The 19,551-nt window shown below is 58.7% G+C and overlaps 1 protein-coding gene across 6 annotated transcripts in view; it reads left to right on the forward strand.

The window, feature by feature from the left end:
- Positions 1-15,872, forward strand: part of PXDN (peroxidasin) — a 75,031-nt gene extending 59,159 nt beyond the window's left edge. For 5 of the 6 annotated variants that reach the window (XM_064571885.1, XM_045884005.3, XM_045884003.2 and 2 more), the window contains 7 exons: positions 823-2,326; positions 5,948-6,082; positions 6,725-6,933; positions 10,565-10,685; positions 10,788-10,920; positions 13,052-13,165; positions 13,851-15,872. In XM_064571885.1, the coding sequence (XP_064427955.1) occupies positions 823-2,326; positions 5,948-6,082; positions 6,725-6,933; positions 10,565-10,685; positions 10,788-10,920; positions 13,052-13,165; positions 13,851-13,970 (2,336 nt within the window). In that variant the 3' untranslated portion in view covers positions 13,971-15,872. The other variant, XM_064571888.1, reaches the window with a different exon arrangement.
- The last annotated feature ends 3,679 nt before the right edge of the window (positions 15,873-19,551 follow it).

Raw genomic sequence — 19,551 nt, forward strand, 5'->3', positions numbered from 1 at the left:
GGCAGCATTTTATCAGCGATGCTTTAGAAGGCTCCGTCTCTCAAAGCACAGCAAGCACGTCTGAGCTCACAGGCGGCCTTTCGTGTCCAGCCTGGCGCCGCAACCCCTGGAGAGAGGGACAGTGCGGAACCGGGCTTGTCCACGAGCCCCCGACTCCTGGGGCTTCTGAGACTTCCTGAGTTAACAGAACAGAGCCAGACATCCCCGTGTCCGGGAGGTGCTTGCTGACAGAGTTTTCAGGTCTAATTGAGCCCAAACACCCTGGCGGCGCATCCTCTCATGCAGCCCTCCAGCTCCCATTTCTGATTGGGACACCTCCCCGCCTCCAGCTCCGTGGGGGGTTGTTCAGACGCCGCCCCCACAAACTGCAACTGGTTCGGTTCCTTTAAATGTAGGCAGAGTCCATCTTGATCTGCTCTGAGCAGATACTTTGGAAATAAGTAGTGGTGAGCAGGTGCCCAGCACTGCGGGCCGGCATGTGGGCGCGGGGGTGCGTGTGTGAGCCCGTGTGCCCCCGCGTGCCCCTGCGTGTGAGCAGGGGTGCGTGTGCGAACCTTTGTGCCCCTGCGTGTGGGCAGGGCTCTTCGGGCAGCCCCCACAGTCAGCCCTGTTGCAGGTCAGGTCCTTCCCGGCTGTTCCTGCCAAGACCCCTTGCCCTTGCTGAGTGGACCCCCTGTTGTCCCCCCGCCCGTCACACACAGGTCCCCTCTCCTGGGTCCCCAGCCCAGGAGGCAGGGGTGGGGAGGACTTCAGGGGCTGGGCCGTGTCCCCGGGTGCTGTCCGCCGTCCGGGGAGTAAGCTGCGTCCCCCTCTCCCCTGCAGGTTACCACTACAACGACCTCGTGTCTCCCCAGTACCTGAGCCTCATCGCCAACCTGTCGGGATGCACGGCGCACCGGCGTGTGAACAACTGCTCGGACATGTGCTTCCACCAGAAGTACCGCACTCACGATGGCACGTGTAACAACCTGCAGCGCCCCATGTGGGGGGCCTCGCTGACCGCCTTCGAGCGCTTGCTGAAAGCCGTGTACGAGAACGGCTTCAACACGCCCCGGGGCATCAACCCCGGCCGGCTGTACCACGGGCACGCGCTGCCCATGCCCCGGCTGGTGTCCACCTCCCTCATCGGGACGGAGGCCATCACGCCCGACGCGCAGTTCACCCACATGCTGATGCAGTGGGGCCAGTTCCTGGACCACGACCTGGACTCCACGGTGGTGGCCCTGAGCCAGGCCCGCTTCTCCGACGGCCAGCACTGCAGCTCCGTGTGCAGCAGTGACCCCCCGTGCTTCTCGGTGGCCGTGCCCCCCAATGACCCGCGTGTGCGCAGTGGGGCGCGCTGCATGTTCTTCGTGCGCTCCAGCCCCGTGTGCGGCAGTGGCATGACGTCCCTCCTCATGAACTCCGTGTACCCGCGGGAGCAGATCAACCAGCTCACCTCCTACATCGACGCCTCCAACGTGTACGGGAGCACGGAACACGAGGCGCGCGCCATCCGGGACCTGGCCAGCCACCGGGGGCTTCTACGGCAGGGCATCGTGCAGCGGTCGGGGAAGCCGCTGCTGCCCTTCGCCGCCGGGCCGCCCACGGAGTGCATGCGGGACGAGAACGAGAGCCCCATCCCCTGCTTCCTGGCCGGGGACCACCGCGCCAACGAGCAGCTGGGCCTGACGAGCATGCACACGCTCTGGTTCCGTGAGCACAACCGCGTGGCCGCGGAGCTGCTCGGCCTGAACCCACACTGGGACGGCGACACCATCTATCACGAGGCGAGGAAGATCGTGGGCGCACAGATGCAGCACATCACCTACCAGCACTGGCTGCCCAAGGTGCTGGGCGAGGTGGGCATGAAGGCGCTGGGCGAGTACCGCGGCTACGACCCGGGCGTCAACGCCGGCATCGTCAACGCCTTCGCCACGGCCGCCTTCCGCTTTGGCCACACGCTGATCAACCCCATGCTGCACCGGCTGGACGAGAACTTCGAGCCCATCGTGCAGGGACACATCCCCCTGCACAAAGCCTTCTTCTCTCCCTTCCGCATCGTGAGCGAGGGCGGCATCGACCCGCTGCTCAGGGGCCTGTTCGGTGTGGCGGGGAAGATGCGCATGCCCTCGCAGCTGCTGAACACGGAGCTCACGGAGCGGCTCTTCTCCATGGCCCACACGGTGGCCCTGGACCTGGCCGCCATCAACATCCAGCGCGGCCGGGACCACGGCATCCCGCCCTACCACGAATACCGGGTCTACTGCAACCTGTCGTCCGCCCACACCTTCGAGGACCTGAAAAACGAGATCAAGAACCCCGAGATCCGGGAGAAGCTGAAACGGTGAGTTGAAGCAAACCGTTTGGCGTCCTCCGTCTGTGAGGGTCAGGCGTGCCGAGAACGGTGGCCCCAAGTGTGCCTGGCTGCTGTTCTTTGTATTTCCGTGTGTGTTTGCGCAGCTGCGCTGTCAGGAGAGGAGCCCCGGAGGGTGGACCTGCAGAGGGGCCACCTGAGGAGGCCGTGCTGGGGCAGGAGGCCGTGGCCGTAGCCCCGTGGGCGTCCAGTGTGCCTGTCCGGCGGGGGGGCCCAGCTGGGAAATGTTGGGCTCTGTGGGAGCCCCTGCGCTCCTGTCAGGCAGAGGGCACCAGGGCTCGCCCAACACAGCGGGGCCGGAGTTGCCGACCTCTCGGAGCCTGGGAACCCCCTCAGGCGATCGTGCGGGCTCCGCTGAGCAGGTGCCGGGGGCCGCGGTGGTGGGACCGCGAGGGTGTGCCAGGCCCGTGGAGACCACAGGAGCAGAGAGAGAGGCCTTGGTCCGGGAGGATGGGGGCAGCCGTCTACACCAGCCCTTCCGTGGCCTCCGTGGTCAACCTGCAGTTCTCTGCACGCTCAGCCCCGGCCTTTCTCTGCGGTCAGCGCTGCCCTTGGCGTGCTGACTGTTAGCACGTTCATCATACCAGTTTCTTTAACTGGTGGTGTTAGTTTCAGTAGTTTCTCTGTCGTGATCCCTCACCATCCCGGGACTTGTGAATTCAGTCCGCAGGTCACTGGGTATTTCGGTTGTATTCATTCGCATTTGAAAGAACCGTTTTAAGAGGGAAATCTTCTGAGGACTAACTGTTGTTCTGTGGACTCTCCAGTTCATGGTGGAGTGAGTTACGCATTCTTGCTTGACTTCCTCAACACTGGATGGAAGGGTTCTCTAGTCAGCCTCCGAAGTGTCCTCCACAGAAGGGGGACTCTTCCGGCGTGATGTAAGTTGTGCAGAAGAGCGCGTGCGAGCTCCGCGTGTCCCTGCGCTCGTGCAAACACGGCCCCCAGCTCGCCCGGTACCGGACCGTCTCTGTCACCGTGTGGCTTGATGACGATTTACCTGAACGCTCTGTATTTCCCCTGTGCTTAAATCACCTCCTCTGCTCTCGTCCGCATCACACAGATAACCGTCCCCGTATTTGTCTCCTGGGCCAGACTCACGTCCAACAGCCCAGAGGGGCCAGTGCTCCCGGATAACGTTGTCGGCGGGTGGAGGGACGTACCTGTGTGTGCTGCAGACCCCGTGAAAGACATTCCACCTCATTCACCAAACACCCAGTCGCGCACTCGCTTTCCTCTTGGTCAGCCGGCCAAGCGGGCAAGGGGACCTGCAGTCGGAGGCCCGGAGGCTGGAAACTTCAGGAACTTCCTTAGGGCCCGAGGGAGGGAGGGGCAGGGCCTGGCCGGAATGGGGCGCTCCCCTGCAGGCTGAGTCCCCCGTCCCCTGTCAAAGCGTCAGCAGTGGGGTCGTGGGAGGTGTGCTGGTGGAGGTGGGGCTCCCGGGGAACCACACCACGCAGCTGTTCTTTCCATGCACGGGCCTGCCGGGGGCTGGAGTCCAAGGGAGCGCCCAGCCTCCCTTCCCGAAGGACCAGCGCTGCCGCCGTTGCGCCCCCTGTGTCCTGTGCGGGCCGTGAGGCGCGGGGCCCCTCAGCCGGGCGCGCTGAGAAGACCCCCCGGGCTTGGAGTCCCAGTTGAAGGCAAGCTGCCGCATGCGTCTGGGAGGGCTGCTTGGGGTCTTCGGCAGCGTGCTGTCCTCGCCTCTCCCGCGCTGGCGTTCCTGTGGAATCGCAAGAATTCGATGAACGCGTTTGTTCCGGAGCATTTAAACGTTGCTATCTTAGGCGCGTGTACGAGTTCCGCTAACAAACAGCTTCTCTGCAGCACACGTGTTTTCAATAAATACTCGAATCCCAGCGTTACAGTTGTTCTTTTAAAAGTCTGCCTTTAGTTATGTGAAGTTTGTTCATTTGTATTTATGAAAAGAAACTCAAAAGACGTATACATTGTACTGTCAAGTGTGACTATTTCTGAATAGAAAAGCGGTGAGTTTAATTTTCTTCCTATATTAACTTGGTTTTTCTAAACTTATAATAAATGTGCACGCGTGTGTTTTATACATGCATATATAAACAGTACAGAGAGTTTTTCAAATATAATGTATGAGAAGAATGAAACTGGACCATTTCCTTACACCACCCACAAAAATAGACTCAAAATGGATAAAAGCCCTAAATGTGAGACAGGAATCTGTCCAAATCCTAAAGGAGAACACAGGCAGCAACCTCTTCGACCTCAGCCGCAGCAACTTCTTCCTAAAAACATCGCCAAAGGCAAGGGAAGCAAGGGCAAAAATGAACTACTGGGACTTCATCAAGATAAAAAGCTTTACACATATTTGCAAATGACATATCAGATAAAGGGCTGGTATCCAAAATCTGTAAAGAACTTCTTAAACTCAACACCCAGAGAACAAATGATCCAATCAAGAAATGGGCAGAAGATGTGAACAGACATTTTTCCAAAGAAGACATCCAAATGGCCAACAGACACATGAAAAAGTGCTCAACATCGCTCAGCATCAGGGAAATCCAAATCAAAACCTCAATGAGATACCACCTCACACCAGTCAGAATGCCTAAAATTAACAAGTCAGGAAACGACAGATGTTGGCGGGGATGCGGAGAAAGGGGAACCCTCCTACACTGTTGGTGGGAATGCAAGCTGGTGTAGCCACTCTGGAACACAGTATGGAGGTTCCTCAAAAAGTTGAAAATAGAGGGGCGCCTGGGTGGCTCAGTTGGTTAAGCGACTGCCTTCGGCTCAGGTCATGGTCCTGGAGTCCCGGGATCGAGTCCCGCATCGGGCTCCCTGCTCAGCGGGGAGTCTGCTTCTCCCTCTGACCCTCCCCCCTCTCATGTGCTCTCTCTCATTCTCTCTCTCTCAAATAAATAAATAAAATCTTTAAAAAAAAAAAAAGTTGGAAATAGAGCTACCATATGATCCCGCAATTGCACTACTGGGTATTTACCCCAAAGATACAAAAGTAGGGATCCGAAGGGGTACGTGCACCCCGATGTTTATAGCAGCAATGTCCACAAGAGCCAAACTGTGGAAAGAGCCAAGATGTCCATCGACAGAGGAATGGATAAAGAAGATGTGGTATATATATACAATGGAATATTATGCATCCATCAAAAGGAATGAGACCTTGCCATTTGCAATGACATGGATGGAACTGGAGGGTGTTATGCTGAGCGAAATAACTCAATCAGAGAAAGACAATTATCATATGACCTCACTGATATGAGGAATTCTTAATCTCAGGAAACAAACTGAGGGTTGCTGGAGTGGTGGGGGGTGGGAGGGATGGGGTGGCTGAGTGATGGACATTAGGGAGGGTATGTGCTATGGCGAGCACTGTGAATTGTGTAAGACTGTTGAATCACAGACCTGTATCCCTGAAACAAATAATATATGTTAATAAAATGTATTGTATAGATGCTTAAACAAAAGTGAATTTTCTTTGCTAACAGAAGGTCTGAAAGGTGCTAAATAATAATAAAAAGTGAGGGCTTTTTTCATATTTGTTTTATCTACTACCTACCGCTTTCTTAGGCAAATTTAAGGTTTCACTTGTTTGTTTTGCAGGTTGTATGGGTCTCCACTCAACATTGACTTATTCCCTGCCCTCATGGTGGAAGACTTGGTCCCCGGCAGCCGACTGGGGCCCACCCTGATGTGCCTGCTGAGCACGCAGTTCAAGCGCTTGAGAGATGGGGACAGGTAAACGCAGGTGCCGCGGGGACAGGTGACGGCAGGAGCCACCTCTGCTCTTGAATGCACATTTCTGGGGACTCGGGGAGATGAGCCGTTGGTGGAGGTCTGTGTCCAGGTGAAAAATGAAGGAGTATCTTTACCTCTCACTGTGTTTGTGATCAAGTCCCTGGTGTGGGGACTTCCTTCCCACCGCAGCCCGAGAATTACATGACCCTGTTCTCGGGTGCTTTTGTGTCCTTCCACTTAGGACACTTCTGTTTCTGGGAACAGACAATCCACAGGGTTCAGCCACTGTAGGAGTTTGGAGGCATTTGAACTTCGGGCAAGACTGCAACGTTTCAGGTTTAACGTGGCGTCATCAGTGTAGTTAACATAGGGAAGGCCCCCTGTGCGTCCGCCCGGGCTGTGCGCCACGCCCTGGTTTCTAACAGAGGCCTCTGCTGGCTTCTCAGGGCAGCTGACCCTCTGCCGATTTTAGTCCAGGTTTTTTGTTTTGTTTCTTGAGTAGGAAGCTGAGCCGTGTCTGAGTCCCTCCGTGAGTGAGACCCAGTTGACACCGGTGATGTCCGTCCTGTCGGCAGAACTGGTTGGGGAATGTTTGGATTCACCTCCCTGTGTCTGCTCTTCTCTCGTCCTGGGGAAGCACAGGTTATGGTATGAAAACCCGGGGGTGTTCTCCCCGGCGCAGCTGACCCAGATCAAGCAGACGTCCCTGGCCAGAATCCTGTGTGACAACGCGGACAACATCACGCGTGTGCAGAGGGACGTGTTCCGTGTGGCGGAGTTCCCCCACGGGTACGGCAGCTGTGACGAAGTCCCCAGGGTGGACCTGCGCGTGTGGCAGGACTGCTGTGAAGGTGCGCGTCCCGGGGCCCTGCCGCGCGTGCTGGGGTGTGCGTTCCCGGGGCCCTGCCGCGCGTGCCGGGGTGCGTCGTCCCGTCTCCGGGGGTGGCCACGCGGGGACTCAGCAGAGCCTGGGCTGTGATCGTGAGAAGCTGGTCCTTACACGGTGCTGTTCGCTGAGAGAACTCAGTGCCAAGTGCCGCACACAGGAGGCAGGAATAAGCGTAATCAGTCAGCTTCTGCTTTTTCCTTAAAACCTAACCTGTGTCTAATATGAGTACTTATGTGTTGGATGGGTGTCGCGTGTTGGTACCCGCGGATGACACACGACGCAGACTATCCAGGAAGCGTAGCACGCACCGGACTCAGTACGCTGCGTGTTCCAAAGTCCTGTGATTGCACACGTCTCCGGAGCGTGTTGTCGAAGGTCTCGAGGTGGGCCTGCCATCCGTGTGGAGGCCTGGGGACGCGTGGAGGGCTGAAGGGTCCCCGCCGCCTGGGGCCACCGTTCTCACCCTGAGGCTCCCTTGGATTCACAAATCTTGCTGTGGCTCACGTGATTTTCATTTCCTATTTTGAACGTAACTTTGGGTTTAGCTGGTTCAAACTGCAATCACAGACCCGGGGAGGATGAAGATGGGGCGGGTTTGCAGCTGCTCTTCTGTGGCCAGGAGACTAGAGCTGTCCTTCTTCTGCCTCCTTTCCCGGAGGAAACGGTTCAGGTTGGGCTCTCGTGCTCCCTGGTAATTGCTTTTAATCGGCTGTCATGTCCGTGAGCATTGGAATCGGGGTTGGTCGGTTAGCACTGTTCTTCCTCTGCGTGTGTCTGCATGAGGGTGGTTGTGCTGATCTGGTCCTGTGTCCGCCTCCGCCTCCGCCTGGCTGTCCTCTCTACGTGAATGTGTGGGGCGTGTGTACGAGCAGGTGCTGAGCACGCGTGTGCAGCACATGCCACGTGTGATATTATAAGAGGATTTGCACGAAGATTAGAGTTCAGTTTACTGCACACCCCACATCCCAAAACATTTACATTCCCACTATTACATCTAAGGGAAACTTGTTTTGGGTTGTTTTTTTTTTAAGCTTTTTTTTTTAAGAAATATCCTTGTTGGTTTGTCCAGCTCAACTTGCGTTTCCATGGGTGGGACAGAGAGTGGTCCTCCCACCTTCAGGAAACTGCTCTTTGAAAGCCCCTGGGAAAGGCCGGTTCTTCTCGGATACAAAACTTCATGTCCTGATGGCTCCACCAGGCCCCCCTCGCTGCTTAGATGGGGGCTGAACTGGGTTTTCCTTTGTTTTCGCTCTGAAAAGCGAGTCCCGGGAGAGAAGGCGACTCAGAGCCAGGTGTCACCGGGGCCCTCTCCCATCTGTGCACCTGCTGAGGCTTTCTGACTTCCCTTCCCCTGGACGCGTTTCCTCCAGGTGCTGAGCAGGCCAGGTTCGAGGATGCTTCGGAAGCTTTGTCTTCCATCATAGGTCAAAAGCCACGTCTAAAATATGGCAGAAAGAAAAAGAATTAAGGTTTGGCGGGACCAAATGTCGGTTGCCGTTTACTTTCCATTCCACTTAAAAAAAAAAGGCAGAGCAGCTCGCTTGAGCTCACCGCAGAGTCCCGTGAGTGCTTTTGGAGACCCAGGCGGCAGGCTCGCGCACAGGAGAGCCCTGAGAAAGGACACCCGGGTGCTCGGTTACTTTTTCTTTTACCAAAGTTAGAAGTTGCCCTTTTGTGGGGATTGATGGGGCACATGCATGCACGCGCACACAAAGGCATACACACAGTTTTGCAATAATTGCATCAATTTTATAACTTTTTTTTTTTAGATTTTATTTATTTATTTGAGAGAGAGAATGAGAGAGAGAGAGAGAGAGCACATGAGAGGGGGGAGGGTCAGAGGGAGAAGCAGACCCCCCGCTGAGCAGGGAGCCCGATGCGGGACTCGATCCCGGGACTCCAGGATCATGACCCGAGCCGAAGGCAGTCGCTCAACCAACTGAGCCACCCAGGCGCCCCCAATTTTAAAATACTACAGAGAATTCCTGTACTACGTCAGATTCATCAGTTCTCGAAGTTTTGTGCTGTGTTACTGTTCTCTCTCTCACCATTTACGGGTGTCTGTGTACGAGCACACGTGTGCACGCATGTGTATGTGCACGTGTGCATATGTGCGTCTGTGCGTGCATGGATGTGTGTGTTTGTAAAGGAGTACACCCCGTTTTATCCTAAACTAGCCGAGGAAGGCGCAGACTGCTCTCCTCCTGAGGAAAGTGCGTGTATGGGCAAACCTGGGGAGGTGAGTGCGGACACACGCTGTACTTCCCATGGGGGCATCGCATGCCGCGCCCCTTGGCCCGCACTTTCCGCAGCACGTGCTGGGCCCGCTTCCTCTGGACCCGCTGTGGACTCTGCGGCCAGCTTTTCTCAGGTTAGACCCAGGTGTGCCTTGGGCTCGGGCATGCTGGCGCTCCGTGGGCAGGCTGCGTTCTCCGGGGCAGCCTCGGGAGGCGCGCGATCGGCTCCTCACTGGTGACCTGGACCCGGGTTATCCGGCTGGAACGTGGATTCGCATTTGCCCAACGGGGGCGGCTGTGAGAGTGGGCGTGTTTCTGGGTGTGGAAGGCACAGGCCGTTCGTCTTCGAACTGAGCTCCTCCTGCAACCCCGAGGGGCACGTGGCTGTGAGCCGTGAACCCCGCCGGGGTGGTGAGCGCTTCAGTGTTGGGGGTCCTCCCACACCGCGTGACCACGGGGCCTCCTGGGTCCGGTGCGTTTACACGGGGAGCCTGCCTCAGGGTTGGAATTCCGGGCGATGGGTCCAGGTTCGAGTGGGAAGCTGAATGCTGCTTAGCTGCTGGAGTAACTCGCAGAACGCTGGGAGGAGTTGCCTGTGGATTCTGTGCTGTGCGTGGACGTGGGCTTTAGGTCCCTGCCTTTGCTCTCCGGCGGCGGTCACGGGCCCGCCAGACTGGGAGAGACGAGGGGGAGCAGGGGGAGGAGACCAGCCTATTCCTCCTGTACTTTCTCTTCCCGGGGATTTCCGCTGTTGCTCTGCACACTCCAGCGTTTGGGAAGGGCCAGGTGTTGCGTTTGCCACGTTCCCGGCCAGGCATGTCCTGGGCAGATGGGGCACGGAGTAAAACGGGGTGTTTGTGGGATGGGATGGGCAGGAGGAGCAGGGCCTGGAGGGGGGACGAGGGAGCAGGGGTGTGTGGACGGTGCCCCCCGGGTGCGTGGACGGTGCCCCCGGGTGCGTGGATGGTGGCCCCCGGGTGCGTGGACGGTGCTCCCGGATGCGTGGACGGTGCTCCTGGGCGCACAGCGCCTTGGCCGCAGAGGAAGGTGATGCCCTGGCCTGAGTCCTCCCCAGGGGTGGCGGGAAGCCAGCTCGCGGTTGAGAGGACGGGGGCTGTGGCGCGAATATGGAGGAGGAGGCTGTCCTGGCTGTTGGCAGGGAGTCTGGGTGGCTTTGGGGGCTCCCAGGCCAGGAAGATGTGGTCGGCAGCCGTCTTGCCCATGGAGGGAGGAGGCCCGCCATGAGGCCCCGGCTTGCACCATAGACGTGCTGTGAAGGCTCAGTGATGTTTCTCAGGATGTGCTTGCCGTCCCCTGAACTAGAGCCAACGTTTAACACCCGTATGCTCGTTTCAGACTGCAGGACCAGGGGACAGTTCAACGCGTTTTCGCACCACTTCCGAGGCAGGCGGTCTCTGGGGTTCAGCTACCAGGAGGACGAGCCCACCGGGGAAGTAGGCCCCGGGGGGACCCCGAGGTACAGCCGGTTCCGGGGCAGGGTGTGGGGTGCTGGCGGGGGCGCCTGTGGCCACGTGTGACATGCTGAGGTGTGTTGGCGGCTTCTCCCTGCCCCGTGCAGCATCGGGAAACACAGAAAGCATCCGGGCAATGCCACGGCCCCCTCCCGTGAGCGCCCTCAAGTACCGGGGACGAATGACTTCAAGGACTTTGTTCTGGAGATGCAGAAGACCATCACAGACCTCAGAGAGCAGGTAACTGTCCCTGGCACATCCCCTCCCGATTCACAGGCGGCGTTCTTGCTCCCAAGACCCTGCACTTGTGAAATCTGCGCCAGCTCCCCGATCCGGAGCCTCCTGTCTGGCTCTTCTTCTCTTGTGGCCTGTCCCCGGCCCGGCCACATGGGGCTGCCCTCGGTTTCCCGGTGGCTGGGGGGCTCTCCCTGTGGGCTGCCCTCGGGTGCCACTGGGGAGGGCGTGGGGTCCCTGGAGCGGCCACAGAGATCCTAGGTCGGGAGGGGGCCATGAAGGAGAATTCAGACCTTAGGTCCTGTTCCAAAGCCACTTCTTTAGGAATGTCGGTCTAATCCTTGTCCCCAGGGAGGGGTCAGCAGGCATTTTGTGGTCAGGTCCCCCTGGATGTGGGGAAGGGCACCCACCAAGGGTCTCCACACTGGGCTCTTCTCCGAGGACCTGCAGGGTTTTGCAGAAAATGACTGATCTGCCTTCCCCCACCCGGGAGCTTCCTCCTGTCCTCTTCTCTGCGTCCGGTCCTCAGTGAGCTCTGTGTGTACACGAGTGGAGACTGAGGTCCCAGGTTAAAGGTCCGTGTGCAGATCAGACGGTCCTATTGGCAGAAATGTCTGATGCTGTGCAAACCTGTGGAGATGGGCCTGTGAGTGGTGCTCTGGTAGCAGGATCCCATTGCTACGTGTGGTGTCCTCAGTCCTCGGGCGTGGAGGACGTGGGGTCGTCTCTCCCAGCCACGTGCGCGTGCTCTCACGGCTGGATGTGCAGCTTAGCCTGAGCTGCGACCTCGCCTGACAGCCTCCAGGTGTGTGACAGAGACTGGAGACAGGGTGGGGGGGGACGCCTGGCACCGGTCAGAAGGCAGGGCTTGTGGCATCAGGAGAGAAGCCCCTCGACCGTTGCCCACAGCCAGAGAGACACAGCCAGGTAGTGACAGGCACAGGGCATCCTGGGGGCTCCGCCCGGGGCTGGTGGGTGCTGAGTCCTAGAGATGGTCACTCCGGGCAGGCAGGCTGGGCCAGTGACCACGGAGAATGCAGGGGGGAGAGGTGGCACTGTGCGGATGGGTCAGTGTGAGCAGAGTCAGGAGGGGGTACACAGCTGGCTGCCCCAAGCCCACCAGCCCCCCCGTGCCCCCCGGCGCCCACCAGCACCTTGACTCCGTCTGTGGCTTCTTCCAGCCGCAGGACAGAATAACCCCGGTGTGCGTCCCCTTCCCTCTGCGCACCCCCACATTTCAGGGCAGGGCTGCTCGATGGGCAGGGCGCCAGGTCTTGGGAACAGGCGGGTGGGAAGTTCGCGGGCGTCTCTCTTACTCTGCATGGCCAGGCCTGGTTCACACAGGGCTCCTTCTACCCCCGTCGTCTCCCAGGCGCTGGGCGAGGTTTGTCCTTGCTTCTTCCGGCTTTATGCCACAGTTCGGTCAGCGATCACCGAGGAGAGCCCCCCAGCGTCCCCAGCAGCCCACCCCGGCCCATGCTGCTGCTCCCGCGGCCTCAGGGACCCTCCTTGCCTTCAGGACTTGGAAGACAGCTCTGGGGTCTGGGGACGTCAAGATCATGATGCTAGCAAGGGCCTGAGTGCAGGAGGCGGCCGCCCTCCAGAGCCGCACCTGGCCTGCAGACCTGGGCGCCTATGCCCTGGGCGAGCTCAGGTCGCCTCTGTGGGGTCAGGAGATTCAGTGCCTGTGACGGAAACCCCACTCAAGGACCGATAGATGAGCTGGGAGTTTTGCGGGGCTGCTGGACCCTCCACGGGGCAGAGACAAGCACGTCTGGCCACCGTCCGCGTCGGCCCCCAGCAGCAGGGATGGAGGAGGGGTGCCGCCCGCGGCTGGGGCTGGTGGCCTGTCAGGGCTGTCCGCGTCCGGGAGTCTACCTGCAGGATGTTCTTGTCTGGGTGGTTCACGGTCACGTGGGAGCCTCTCGTCCGATCCCCCTCGGGCTTCTGTTCTTTCCCTGGAGCTGCCGTAGGCTGCAGTCTGTGCCCCGTGACACGGGGCTGTCGCCGAGGTCTCGGAACCCGAAGTGTCCCTGCTGAGCCGGGGGCGTCCTCGTCCCAGGCGGAGGCACGGGTGGGCTTCCAGAGCTGAGACCTTCACCTCCAGTGAGCAGTGCACATTTTTGCTCTGCTGCAGATAAAGAGACTGGAGTCGCGACTCAGCACGGTGGACTGCACAGATGCCGATGGGGAGCCTCACAACAACGGCGCCAAGTGGAAGCGAGATGCGTGCTCCATCTGCGAGTGCCGAGTGAGTGTGGGGCTCTGCCGTGGGGACTGGGGGGACCAGCTGCACTCCGAGGCGGGTGCCCCCACTCGGCGGAAGTCAGGGGCTCTTTCCCCAGAGCTCTGTTCAGGGTGGGTCTGCACACCACGGCCCCAGGCAGCCTCAGGGTGTTTGCACCAGCTGGGAGGGTGGGCCTGCCAGGTGGTTCTCGGTCTCCAGAGAAAGTGGACGGAGGTGCTGTGGGGACCACGGTGGCCCCCGTGTCCAGGCCGGAGCTTCAGGAAGGGGATGTGTTTCCTGGCCCGGGGATGGGAAGGGAACTCCAGGGTCCCTGGTGGTTGTCCTGTTTGGGAATGACAGAGCAGAGTGGGGACAGCACGGTCCCCTGCAGCCTCTCCCTACTTTGTCCTCCTTCTGGTGGACATCCCGGACGTGATCCTGGGGTCCCAGGTGTGGGGCCAGGGGGCTGTGCTGAGCCTGTAGTCCTGGGCTGTCTTCAGGGTGGGTGGCCAGTCGGGGTGGGGGCGGGAACTTTCTGGAAGAAGTGCAGGGTGCCTGCAGCTGTTAATCAGCGGGAGAATCAGCCCTTGATTACAAACTGCACCAAAGAGCTCAGACCGGCATGGGGTCGGAAGGGCAGACAGGCGGGGGGTGATGCACAGGCCGCATACCCCAGGAACTGACGGGTCCTGGCGCCTCTCTCCTCCAGGACGGGCAGGTCACCTGCTTCGTGGAGGCCTGCCTGCCTGCCGATTGCCCGGCGCCCGTGAGAGCCCGTGGGGCCTGCTGCCCGGTCTGCCCAAGAGACGGCACGGGGAAGAAGCCTTAGGCTCGGCGAGGCCTTCGGGGGCCCTCCATGTCCTCGAGACTGACGGCCGGCACAGGGCGTGCGGACGGGAGGGATCCCTCTGTCTCAGTGGAGGGCAGGTGCTTAGACCAGATCATTCACAGAGGAGAAACCGCGGACACGCGTCCTAACTTCACGTTAGATTCTCAGGTTTTTATTTAATGTTTTTATTGAAATATTGGTGCTACTATTAAATTGCACAGTTAAGTCATTTAGGCTCCTAAATTCACTTCCCCGGATACCACCGTTTTCTTCTCGACCGAAAGTGAGCCCCGCTTGGTTCTGACACCTGGAGCTTGCAGACGAGCCCCCGCAGCAAGTGCGCGTCCCGGAGCCACCGGAAGGACGCATGCCACGGCGGAAAGGGGAGATCAGTGCGTGGCTGGCGGACAGACTCGTAGGAGAACTGGGCTGACGGTCTGGGCGGAGGGCACCAGCGTGTCGACCCCGAGCGACGGCCCTGCTGCCCGGTCACCCACTCACCTGCGACTTCCAGCACCTCGCCCACGAGAGTGAGATGGAGCCACGTGCAGAAATGCAGAAACAGGTTGGTTTTCACTAGGGCTTGTGTGAAGCTGCCCGCGTGGACCAAATGTGGAGCCCGTTCCTACTGAAGGCGCACGTCCATGTTGGCAGCACCCGCTGGGCTCTGTTCCCGGCCAGGCACCGAGGGCTTCTCCCCACGGAGGGACTTCCTACCTTCAGGTCGTGTGAGTGCCTTAAAGAAACAAAATCGACCCCTTTACCTCATTTGTATTTTCAAATGCATGACGTTTTGCCCGTGTTTCAGGTGTCAGGAATGGTAGAAAAATCACTTCCCCTATGCAAAAGTTGTCTTAGAATTCAGAGAAAAGCAACTATCATACCTCATGGTCTCTCTCTTCTTAATCGACCGGAAACCTCCTGTTTTGTTCTGGATACGAAGTGATGTGTCCTGAGAAGCGTGTCCCTGAACATGCAAGCTCAGTTCGGCAAGCATGTGGTCGAGCGCCCACCGCGTGCGGGCGCCGAGCTGAGCACAGATGCAGGGCCCCTGCCCTGCCTGGGAGGACCCCCGAGGACACAGGTGGTCTCAGTTTGTGCTGGCAAGTCCAGGGTGGGGCGCTGTGGGGCGGCCATGACCGCGGCGGCCGGAAGGCAGGTCTCCTGGTGGTCGGGCATGTGGTGAGCAGGGTCAGAGCCCGATCTGGCCCGGCACGGGCATCCTTCTGGAAGCAGGAGCCGCCAGGCTCTGTGACCAGGCTGCCGTGCCTGCGGGGTGGGGTGAACACTCCAGTCGTGGGAGTGTCGGCGGTAGCTGTAAACACGGCCAACTTGACTTCTTGTCCTCGGAACGTTGAATGGTAAACACAAACTGGTGTCTCGGGTGTGGGACTTCTTTGGAGATACCAGGTCACATTTAATAACCAAATCTTAGAACTGATTTCTGTCAGCGAGAGAGTGGATAACCGTGTGCGCAGCGTGATGGTTATGGAAGTTGCTCAGGTATAAGATGACCGCGCACCCCACGTTCTGAGAGTCTGGTGTCTGGGGGCGGCCGTGTGGCTTTGCTACAGAGGGTTAGAACGCATGGCTGGGACCGCGTTCTCGGCGGGAGGAGGGGTGTCTGAGACTCACGGTGAGGGTCTGTAACTGCAGCGTGAACGTCGCGGGGTCCCCGGTTTCATCTCACATGCAGTGTCTGAGCTGCAGGCAGGGCCCGGAGGGACCCACGGCTGGGCGGGGGGTCGCAGCCACGCGAAGCGAGTGTACATATTTATTTAGTTTCTAACTGTTGCCAACAGCCAAGTGCCTTTCTGTGTTCATTGTAATCAGTTCATTACCAAAGAAACGTTTGCACTATGTAACGATGCCGTCAGTTCAAATAAATGGGCCACGTTTTCAGATGGAGAGTGGTGTTCTTCTTTCCGTCAAGCCCGTGGTCGGGGCGGCTGCCTGCTGGCCCCGCGGGGCCGACAGCAGGTAGGGAAGGAGGCAGCTCCTGGAGAGAGCCGGGGTCTCAGAGAGTGGGGTCCCAGGGGCCTGTGGGAGCTGCGCCTGCCTCCGGGCGCGTCGTGCTGTGGACGAGGACGTGTCCTCGTCAGAGGGACTGTGAAGCTGCGGCAGGGAGGGGTCCAGGGATGGGAGGGTCCTCCAAGGGACCATGCCGCGGGGCCGCGGGAGACCCCTGTCCCTGCTCTGGGCTCTGGGTGCGGGTGGGAGAGAGGACGCTGCTTTAAGGAGAACTGGAAGGATTTGGGGCATCTTCAGGGGGCCTGGGGGCAGTCACTACTGTTGACAGAATCCTCACCCAGAAGGATATTTGAAATGATAGGGAAAATTAAATGAGTTTCTCAAATTGCCAAATTGCTTCAAAATTTGGGCAGCTTTCATGAGCATGCCGAGTTTCGGGAGTGGCGGCCTCCGTTGTCTGCTTCTTTGATGGTGAGTTCTGTCAGTCTGGAGGGCGCAGCAGTGACGGATGAGCTTCCGCTCACGGGGACGTGGGGAGCTCAAAGCCATCTTTTTTCAACTACCCCAGAATTCAGCCGGCTCTTTTGGACACGTGTAGTGCTACATAGTCTGTATGACATCAAGAGATTATCCATTCCATTTAAGCTCAACTATTTCAAGGTTGCCATGAGCTGGAGCTTGGGGAGCATGTGTCCAGGGAGAGCGGCGACAAGCCTGCGTGTCGGCCGAAGGTCGCTCGAAACTCTGGACCAGGTGCCGGTGGAGACCAGGCTCTGGACCCGCCTCGCCTTGCTGTCCCTCACTGGAGACAAACACCCATGCCGTGTGCTGGCCTCACCTGGGATGGCAGCCCCTGGAAGGATGGGCGGTGGGTCTGGGGTGGGTGGATGGGGGAGGAGCTCTCCCGGGTCCTGCTCTGAGCAGGCACAGTGATGGGCGTCGCCGAGACCCCTTTCCCGGGAGGAGCGGGGGGAGTGGGGTCCACAGTCGAATCCGCTGGGCTAGAGGAGCCTCGAGCCAAAAGCCGTTGCGCTGGGCGCAGGAAGGGCTCAATGCACGTGACCCCCTGCAGCTCCGCTGATGAGAGCCAGTTGGGCGCAGCCCCAGCCGGCGCCGTGCATGGAGGGGTGCAGGGAATGGGCACCATTTACCTACTTTAAGTGAAACTGACCGTGTAAAACTGGCAAAAACTGTGAAGAAGGTATAGAAACATTTCACTGCCTTTTTAAAAGCACTTCGCACCTGCTTCCTGTGTGCAGAATTATGCACCAGATGACCTAAGTACTTGTGTTTTATTTGCCAAGTAATTCACCAAAAAGATTCTCACACGTGTCCCTTGAACTTAACAAATGCATTTTAAATGCATTCCGTATTTAGAGAAAAATGTATCTGTTGTTGGTTCAAAGTTTCAGGAAGTCATCTGATTTGCACATTTTGTTCTGGTTCTAGCACCTCCTGCCTTCCCGCAGCTGAGGCCCAGAGATGGGAGGTGGATCGGCAGGTCGGCGACATTGGGTGCTCGGGTGGGCGTAGGCTCATCCTGGGGTTGCAGCCGGGGGGACGTGGCCCCTGTGGCTGGGGACATTGTCCTGTGGCTGGAGAGCAGGTGGGGGAGTCTGGACGTGGTGCCAGCCCAGCCCTTGGTGCCTCCAGCAGAGGGCCTGAGCGGCGGCCCCATGGGCTTCCCAGTCCTTCCCGGTCCTCCTCCTCCAGGCTGCCCTCCAGGTGCTCTCCGACATCAGAGATAGTGACTGGCCTGGCTCTTCAGCAGTTGAGCGTTTTATGCTTGATCTTCAAATCCTGTGTTCGAGGTCATTTGTATTCAGGGAGACAAGCATCCTCCCGCCACAAACCGCGTGGCGTTGGCAGTGGAGTAGCATGTTTGAATCTAGAAGGTTCTGGAAACCCCAGTGGTGCCTGTGTTCATGTTTGTGGGATCTGTTGAGAGTCACTCAGCTTCTACCTGCTGTCTTGGCATCCGGTTTCCTTGTGCAGAGACAGGCGTCCCCACCGGCCTCAGCTCCTGTCATAAATGTCTCTGCCTTTACGCGGTGATCGTAAAGTCACGTTTTTTCCGTTACGATTCCGTTCTGCCGGGAAGCCACGTTTTCCAGGAATAGCTTCACCTGCTGGCTTGGTGGGATTGCGGAGGGAAGGAAACACCTCACGTCCCGAGACTGCGGTGATGACTCAGGTTTGGGACGGTTCCTCGCGGTGCCTTTTCTCTCAGAGCTTTGGGCAACGGAAAGAACCGGAATCTGATTTCCATTGTTCTTTGTCCTTTTCCAACATTGATCATCATGAGCTGCATGGAAAACGTTACTCTCAAAGTGTTACCAAAACCGAGTCCGTCTCAGACGGTTATTGAGCCTCGGTTATAAGCCCTGAATTATGGAGCCGCATGACGTCATTGTTAGATGCCTTTCAAGTTACCCACACCCTTCCAGCGTGCAACAGATTCTCGTATTGTTTTGTCTTCCGTAAGCAAAACAAATCGGGACAGACACACAGAGCCTTTGCCAAATGGCTCGTGTGCTGCGCTTCTCCAAGGAGCTCCCTGGAGAACGTCCGCGTTTGTGCTCTTTAAAAAATGCTTGCCCCAGAGGTTAACTCAGAGCGCTTGTCGTCGTCGTGCTCTGCAGGGAGCGTGCTCGGCTCGAAGACCGCGTGTGCCGTGAGCATGTGGACCACCCGGAGTGGCTCGGCGCCCCGAAACCCGGAAATGCTGGACCCCAGGGCCAGCCCCAGCCCTGACCCTGCGGCCAGTACTCCCTTCATGTCATCAAACCCAGAGAGGCGAACACCGACCCTTCATTCAAGCCTGCATTCCGCGCTCTGCCCACGTGTTGATGGGACTGTGTGTTTTCCGAACGCGGCTTGCGTGGGAAGGACGGACTTCTGGAACTTCGGGAAACTGGGTGCGTGAAGCATGACTTCTCGTGTGTGTGGACCAGCGGTGTTGACTGGACTTCTTCCCCGCGTGTCTGTGCCCGCCTCGTCGCGTGCCTCCCCCGTGAGCGCAGCGCGCCGGCGTGCTCACGCCCAAGCAGGCACAGCGTGTGAGCTGGATCTTTTTCCTGGCCACGCGAGCACAGCCTCCTTCCTGGGCCGTCCTGCTTGGAGACTGCTCCCCCGTGGTCCATGATGTTTTCATGCAAACCGGAAAGGGCATAGACGCTGGAGCTCCATCCTTGCTTCACTTGCTGCCACAAAGTGTTGCTGGGAAGCTCACCCGCTTGACACGGAACATCTGGACACGGGAGACTGACAGGGGTACCCCATCCCGCAGGGGCCGGAAGGTGCTCCCCAGAACGAGCCTCCTTCCGTGGTCTCCAAACACCGTTCCCGAGTCTGTGTCTGCCCTGCTGGTCGTCCCTGTTCTGTGACTAGTCCTCCTGTCCCGGCACCGCCTGTCACGTTGGTCCGCAGTGGCCCGCCCCGGACAGGTCACAGGGGCAGCGCTGTGCTATGCTGCTCACCACCAGCCTCTGTGGCCTGTCTCCCGGCACGGCCCCTAGGTCCCCAGCTAGCTTACGGGTCCGTCCCACACCCTTCTTACCTTTACCGCCATGGAGTCTCGGGTACTTTGGGAATCCCTGCTGATCCTGCT

Source organism: Mirounga angustirostris, unplaced genomic scaffold, assembly GCF_029215605.1.
Source record: "Mirounga angustirostris isolate CCGP_5_RB_7025 unplaced genomic scaffold, mMirAng1.0.hap1 SCAF_10, whole genome shotgun sequence".
NCBI classification, from domain to species: Eukaryota; Metazoa; Chordata; class Mammalia; order Carnivora; family Phocidae; genus Mirounga; species Mirounga angustirostris.